The following is a 7,833-nucleotide window of genomic DNA, read 5'->3' on the forward strand; positions in this document are numbered from 1 at the left end:
TACAACAGATATGTATATCAACAATATCCACAGATAAGCGTACAAGCTATATCCACACTCTACAACAGATATGTATATCAACAATATCCACAGATAAGCATACAAGCTATATCCACACTTCACAAAGATAAGCATATGAGCTCTATCTTCACTTCTCTAGACAAGCATATGAGCTCTGTCTACGGAGTTCATCCCCTATCTCCTCCCAATACCTATCCGGTTTAGAGGTACATCCCCTATCTTCCCCTAAACCGCGGAGTACATCCCCTATCTCCTCCTCTACACATAACGTATACAAACACAATGGTTCTATATACAATCACACAATACACATAATTAATGTATTCTATCAACCGTCAAGTTCCATGACACATTCCATTGATTAGTTTCCGTTTACCTAATCATCATGCATTGTCTACAACAATCTCGACTATCCTCCACCGATAGCCCAAAGCAGTTATTTCTAAAACAGAAAATAAATGCACAAATGGATATTCAATCAACATTTCATTTCCTCATTTCTCACCAATTAATTATCCCAATTAATTAAACAATGGAATTAGGCCATTTTCCATAATTACTATTTCAACCCTTAGGTTCCATTTTCATCAATGATTCAACAACCATTCCATTTTTCTATGCCAAACATGCATCCAGGTTTATTATGAATAAAACCCCAACTTTTGTAAAATTACACAAAAGCCCCAAACTTTCACAAAATTACCAAACCAAGACCAACATCTCAAAATACCAAAATTTAAAGACAAAACCCATAGAGAGGAGTAGGATATCCCTACCTTGAAGTTTTAGCCCAAAAGGAGATGAAGACTCCAAGATCAACTTGCTCCAAATCCAAACCTTTTCAGATTAAATCGAAGCTCTCAACACCCTCTACCTTTTTAACAAAGGCCCTAGGCTAGATTCACACCCTAGGGAGATCAAACCTTAGAGAGAGTGCAAGTTTAGAGAGAGAGAGTGTCGGATTAAGGGTTTGCTCAAAGAAAAGAAGTGAAAAAGTGATGTTTTAGACGCTGCTGTGCGCTGATATAAAACACTCTCGCTCGAGCGAAGGATTGGTCGCTCGAGCGACCAGACACAGAAAACTCTCGCTCGAGCCAAGAAGTTCTCGATCGAGCGAAGAAAAACCCAGACCGCTCGAGCCACGAGAAGCTCGCTCGAGCCAAGAAAGACAGCTCTCAGGTCCAGAACCGGTGCAACACAACTCTCGCTCGAGCGACATACTCCTCGCTCGAGCGAAGGACCAAAAATCTGGGCAGCAACACTAGGCTCCCAAACGCAACTAACCTGTAACAAACCTGCCCAACGCATCTTATAACTCAATATACAAAGTAAAGAGGATGCGAACTAGAAAATAAACAACTACCAACATCCACGGACACATGTCCGGATCACTGTACAACAAGGGTAAACCCGGGATCGCTATAACTTTGCACGTGGGTCTTTATGACCAATCTGATCTGTTAGCTAATGGATCTACCACATATGACTGTTTACAAAATCTGACTATGTATATGCATCTATTTCTGATATGAATTCTGGTTTCTGAATCTGTTATGGACATCATTCATTAAAAACCTTTACTTTGTTGTTATTCACTATGCTCCAACTCACTGTATTATTTATGTATGTAGGTGATTAGGCACGTGACCAGGCCTAGAGCTTCTTCCTGGACTTTGTTCTGTCAGCCAACCATTGTGCCTCACATAGAGGTTCCTGAAAAGATGTTTTGTGATCAAGTCTTAAGCTCTTATTGTCTTTTGTTTATTTTGTATATAGGGCTAAGTCCCTTTTTCTTCTATCTGTACTTGTGACGATGTATTAACACTAGTATGATGTCAAAATATATGTGAATGTAAGTTTAAATTTTCTGTCCCATATAAGTTTGCACAGCTCTATGGACATTGTATGTTTGATATTTACTTTCGCTAGCCCCTTATTTTGCCAATATGTCTCTGAGGTTTTTGGTAATCTTAGGATTACTAGCCGGTTATTATGCTAAACATATAGGGGCGGGTTTGGGTCATGACGGAGCAGCCTCTATTTAATTGGGTGTCTTTTAATATAAAAAACAAAAAAAACTATTTTATGGGGAAAAATGGTATCATGTTTCTATTGTTACTCTTTGGCAGATCTGGAAAGATCATAATAAATTGGTTTTTCATAATCAAATTAACCCAATTGAAACCAATCTCAAGAACATTGGGGAATATGTTCATCAGATTGATAAGGCTTTTCAATCCCCTCTGTACCCTCATCCTTCTCTACCTAGACTAATTAAATGGTGTTTTCCAACTACAGGTAAGCTTAAGTTGAATACATACAGTTGTTCAAAAGGAAACCCATGATAGGTAGGATATGGTGGACTCTTGTGAGATGAAATAAGTACTTGGCTGTGGGGCTACTATGGCATGATAGGACGTTGCACAAGTTTGGAGGCAGAGATATGGGCTATCTATAGAGGACTTACCATCCTCTTCCAAAAAGGTTCTAGAGATGTAGAAGTTGAATTTGATTCAGCACAGGCCATCAATCAAATACAACATGTCCCAAGACAAAACTCACCCTATAAGGCCCTCATTGAAGATGCAAAGTTTTTGCTGAAGAGGTGCAACTATTCAATTGGCCATACACTACAAGAGGGAAACAAAGTTGCAGACAAGTTAGCCAACATGGGAGTGGCCCAGGATGAACATGTAGTGATCCTTGAAGATCCCCTAGCTGAAGTTAGAACTCTAGTCATAGATGATATGACTGCAGCTAGTGTTGTGAGGGATTATCCCTTTGTCCTGATGTAATTGCTACTATGAACTCGTGTTTGATTAATTTCAAATGAATCAAAAAAAAAAAAAAAAAATGTAATGTTTTGGATGAGGGATAATTTTGGTATTATGTGGGGTCCTTTTAAATTTTATCAATGTTTAAATTTTATGATTGGGGTTCAAAGAAATAGGGATCCTTTAAAAAAGGTGGGAACTATTAGCGCCACCATTAAAAAGAAAAAAAAAATTAAAAATGCGCTTCCATATCGAATGCAATTATTTTAGATTTGCCTTATTTTGCAATTACTCCTTCTTTGGTACCATTTTTGTGCAACTTTCCCCAACAAATTTAATTTAAAGTCCAACTTGGAAAAAGAAAAAAAACAAAGAAAAACAGAGAGGGTTTACAACTGATATGCAGCCAATAGAAACTTATCTACCGACTTTTTGGAAAGTATGAAGCATTCCAGTGAAAAAAAAAAAAAAAGGGAGAGAGAGATGGAAGGAGAGAAGTACAGAAATTTTCCTTGCAGATCAATTAAAACAAGAAGGAAAGAGAATATCAAAGTTTTCCATTTCCTTCAGAGCCCTTTAAGCTGCCCAACCAGCCCTGTCAAGGCTGTCCATTCCTCAAATGCAGTTGCCGATGAAACAAAAGCTATTTTAGATGCCTCAACATCTTTCCTAATAACTGTCATGTGAAAAAACATAGATTAGTCTTGCAGAAATTTAGAAATATTAGCTACTTCATATGCTTTAAAATCACATTCTGTTCATGGGTTCAACAATTCTTGGTTGTGTTCTCCTTTTCGGTTTTTGTTTTTCAAAATCTGACTAACTGTTTTTTAAAAAATTAAAAAGTTATTTTGAATTTTTTAAAATTGGATGTTTTTCTACTTTTAATTAATTTAGTTATCAACGGGAATTTTATTTTAGTTCCTTATTTTTTAGTTGCAACAATTAACTCGTTCAATATGGTTCTTTCATCATTCCACCATTTCAAATTTGAGTGAAAATTAAAATATGATGGATAAAAGTGAAATTTGAGTAAAAGATAGATGGTTCAAAGGGTAATTTTTCATATGCGTGCTCAAGTGGCCCTCACATGAGGACTTTCTGATCAAATTTTAAACAATGAGTGGCGGAAGAACTGCATTGAAACATGAGTTGAAATCTAAGAACTTAATTATTACAATCAGAATATAAGGGACCAAAGTCTAAGGTGCAGATAAGCTAGTCCGGACACCCGATCATCAAAAACTAAAAAAAGGACCAATGACTAAGGAAGAATTTGATTTTGTGTCACCTTATCTATTGACTTACATCAGTTGCTGATAATGTTTAAGATGAACTTATAAAACCATGCAAAATATCTCCATTGTAAAGATCCTTTTGGGTTAGAGCCAATTATTAGGTTGAGTCACAGTGAACAATACTTTTAGTTAGGGGATGAACTGCGGGTCTAGTAGTATCAAATCAAACTTTCATGATATATAGAAAACTAACCTGATGAAATCAAAGAAGCTAGTGAGCTGTTGAATGTATCCACCTGACTCTTCTCCTCAGGACTAGAACTCAACTGTTCAAGATGTGCAGTGAAAAACACTCAAGAAAGATTTAACAAACACAAAAATATTGTTTGGCAAGTTGGGTTTTAGCTTTTTTTGGACCAAAATTCACAAAAAAACAAAATAGACTAAAATTACCAATAAGATAAAATGTCACATCAAACACATAATCATTTTATTTTTTCTCTCACAAACATCACATCTAACTACAAAAAAATCCAACCATTTTTCCAAACACAAAAATTTTAGCCTACTAAAATAGCCAAAATCTAAAATAGCCAACTTCCCAAACAAGGCCAAAGTTGTCAAACAAAGAACATACTGAGCAAATGTATGCAACAGTATTAGATCAGTTAGAAGAAGACCTTTTTGAAGGCTGCATTGGCTTTCTGGACCCAATCTGTGTCGGTGCTGGGACCAAGAACAGAGCTTGCTGCAGAGAGATCATTGTTTTCTATGGCTTGGCCTACTTTGCTCAGCTTGTACACAAGATCTTGCAGATATGCTGCCAGATAATGGTTTAGAAAAATTCATGGAAGCATTGTCAGAATTCAATCCAAAGAATCCAACTGAGCAATCCAAACAATAACCAACTCTTGTTTAACTCAAAAACACATAATAACTAAGAAAAGAAAAAAATAAATAAATTCGTTTTGAGATTTTGTGTCCTACAAAAAAAACTGTGGTCTTGAAGTACAAAGTCCAGTTATTTTTGAGTTGCCTTGGGTTCACACTTGAGCTGAATTACTCTATGTTGCAATGTAGCAGATGCAAAACTGAAAGCAGACATAATGTTGTTTTCTGTATTTTTTTATTTATTATTTTTTTGGTCAAAATTGTTGATGCCATCTGGACATTTTTCGCTGCAATTCGAATTCAACTTAGAACATTTCCAACGGTTTTTGCCATTTTGGCAATACCAGACTCATGTCGCTGGCATGTTATAGTATGCAAAATACTATAATTTGGCGAAGTTATTTCAATGGTGTAAATTTCATTTATTATATTTTCTTCACATGGAGCTAAACATAAATTTATTTGGCAACTATTGTGGCCGATCATGAGAGACACCATCTTTGGACAAGTTGCTATATTTTTGAAATGACGGGGATAAACGTACTATTAGAGATGCCCTTACTTTGTTTAATAAGTTTATCGTCTCCAACCAATATTCAATCTTATAACACTATGAAATTAAATACAAGTCGCATCAGTTCCTAGCTTAAGTTTTAAGAAAAATGCTAATGACAGTTCAAAAGAGATTGCCATTAGCTTCGATGCCATATAAAATGTATATTGAAATATGTGAAAAGTGTATATAAATTTATAAAAATACTTTGAGATTCATAAAAAATGCTTTTAGAATAAATTCATTCCTTATTGATGGAAAATTACTGGCCCATTAAGCTGTCCACTAAGATCAATCAAGTTTAAAAAGGCACACCATGATGCTTGAATCAGCATTAGAATTAGGTATCACTATTCTAAATTGTTCATATTTGGCACTTGAAAGTAGATCATAAAATCCCCAAAATTGAAGTGTTTGAACCACAATTAGAAAGGCCCAATCATGGCCACATGTCCACAGCCCATTCCTAGATATTTCCACAACGCAAAATCCTATCATCTCCATCACCTCAATCATCATTTTTCTCAATTGGGTATTCATCAAATTCCAACCAATCACAAAGAAAAAATGAAATTTAGCAAGAATCTTTTCAAGTGGGTAATATTCAAAATATATAGAACAGAATTAACCAACCTGTCTCATTGTTGGATGAGCTGATGACTCCTTGTTTTTCAAGCCTCTTCTTCCTGTCCCTCTTCACCTTTTCCAAGAGCTCTATGTCATCGTCAGCTTCGAGTATTGCTGCATTTGCAGCAGAGCAGTTTTGGCTACTAACTAAAGATAGGAAGGAGGTAGTGAGAGAGATCGAAAGGCCTCTTTTGGTGAGAATTGGAGGATAAGGTGGTTGTTGTGAGTCAGTCACTGCCTTACACAGACTCAATTCTGGCCTTGCATTGTGTTTTTTACCAAGAATTAATTGTGGTGGTGTTAGAGAAGATGAAGAAGATGGTGATGATGATGTAGTGGACACAAGTGTTGGGAGGAAGGTTTTTGCAGTTGAGAGGAAAAGTGTTGCCATTTTTTATTTTTTTTTAATTACTTTTTTTTTTTGTGTTTTTTGGTGGGAAATAGTCAAGAGGTATTGTATTGGTATTTTGGAACTATACAGGATAAGATTACTGGATTCTCTCATCCATTCCATTGCCATTTTTCCTATATTTTAGGGCATTTTAGTCATTAGAAGTGATAAGCAACTTTGGACATTGTAGTCATCTCTCTCTGTCAACTTGTGACCACAAGTCGACTTAACACCACAACCATTATGGTGAGTTTGAATGAAAAATAGTGTATGAACTTGATGACGTATCATATTGAATATTGATATTTTTTAAATACGGTAAATTATATTAAACTCCCATAAATTATCTATCATTCACACTTTATCTTTTTAATTTTTTAAACTCAACAATTATCCCCTGAAACTATTTAAATTTGAACATTAAATCTTTCTGTTAGTCATTTGTTAGATATTTAGATGAAAAATTGTCAAGTGTTGTATACATGATGACTATATTAAATTTTATGACAAAATTATCCTATTTTATCTTTTGTATAAATTTAATATAATTATCATGTGCACAACACTTGATAATTTTTCATCCAAATAGCTAACTAATGACTAATAAAATGATTTAATGTTCAAATTCAAATAGTTTGAGGGGTGTAATTATTAGGTTTTAAACATTAGGGGGTAAAGTGTAAATGGCCGATAATTTGAGGGGACTTAATATAATTTGCCATTTTAAATATGTAGGGATACGTATTGGATATTTAATTTCGAAGTATCGAATACTTCAAGACATATACTATTTATATCGGATTCTTAACTAATTTTTAAATATCGAACACTTAATTTTGAAGTATTAAATATTTTAAGTAATGTATTACTTCTTTTACAAAATTAAAATTGTGATTTTTCTTGCGTAGTATTATGATATAATATTATGAAGATAAATATAATAATATTTTTTCAGTAATTCACTTAGTTTTTTTTTTTCTTTTCATAAGAGGAACATATTGAGTCAAACAAAATTTGTCAATTCACGTATTCCTTATTGTATCATCCGCGTACAAAGAAGGTAAGGACTAATAAAAGATTTACTATTTATAATTTTTAAATATATATATATTTTACAAACTTATATTTTTTAAATTTTATTATATCAACATATCTATATATGTTTTGGAGAATAAACCGATAAGAATTTTTTTTTGCTAGTCCTAAAATTCAACCAATAACCACTATATTTTGGGGAGAAGAAGAAGAGAAAAAATAAAAATAAGAAATAAGAAAAAATTATTTATCTCAATTAAGGAAAAAAAAAAAAAACAAAACCTTAAAGGTCAAGTATAAGAA

At 34.0% G+C, this 7,833-nt stretch overlaps 1 protein-coding gene across 1 annotated transcript; it reads right to left on the reverse strand.

Moving 5' to 3' along the window:
- Positions 1-3,072: 3,072 nt before the first annotated feature.
- LOC114318049 (chloroplast thylakoid lumen protein) lies at positions 3,073-6,545 on the reverse strand. The gene is made up of 4 exons (XM_028264909.2): positions 6,111-6,545; positions 4,714-4,853; positions 4,287-4,359; positions 3,073-3,471 (listed from the first exon to the last, which is right to left on the reverse strand). Exons 1-4 carry the CDS (start codon positions 6,493-6,495, stop codon positions 3,362-3,364), a joined length of 708 nt encoding a protein of 235 aa, XP_028120710.2. The 5' UTR covers positions 6,496-6,545; the 3' UTR covers positions 3,073-3,361.
- Between the last annotated feature and the right edge of the window lie 1,288 nt (positions 6,546-7,833).

The sequence above is a fragment of the Camellia sinensis genome, chromosome 13 (genome assembly GCF_055761805.1).
Source record: "Camellia sinensis isolate YWXY chromosome 13, ASM5576180v1, whole genome shotgun sequence".
Classification (NCBI taxonomy): Eukaryota; Viridiplantae; Streptophyta; class Magnoliopsida; order Ericales; family Theaceae; genus Camellia; species Camellia sinensis.

Bases quoted from the DNA above. Each gene is read 5' to 3' on its own strand.
- LOC114318049 (XM_028264909.2), bottom strand. From the start codon at position 6,495: ATGGCAACACTTTTCCTCTCAACTGCAAAAACCTTCCTCCCAACACTT. The intron at 4,854-6,110 runs GTTGGTTAATTC...ATTATCTGGCAG, and splicing joins CTCATCCAACAATGAGACAG to CATATCTGCAAGATCTTGTG. The intron at 3,472-4,286 runs GTTAGTTTTCTA...TTCACATGACAG, and splicing joins AGCTTCTTTGATTTCATCAG to TTATTAGGAAAGATGTTGAG.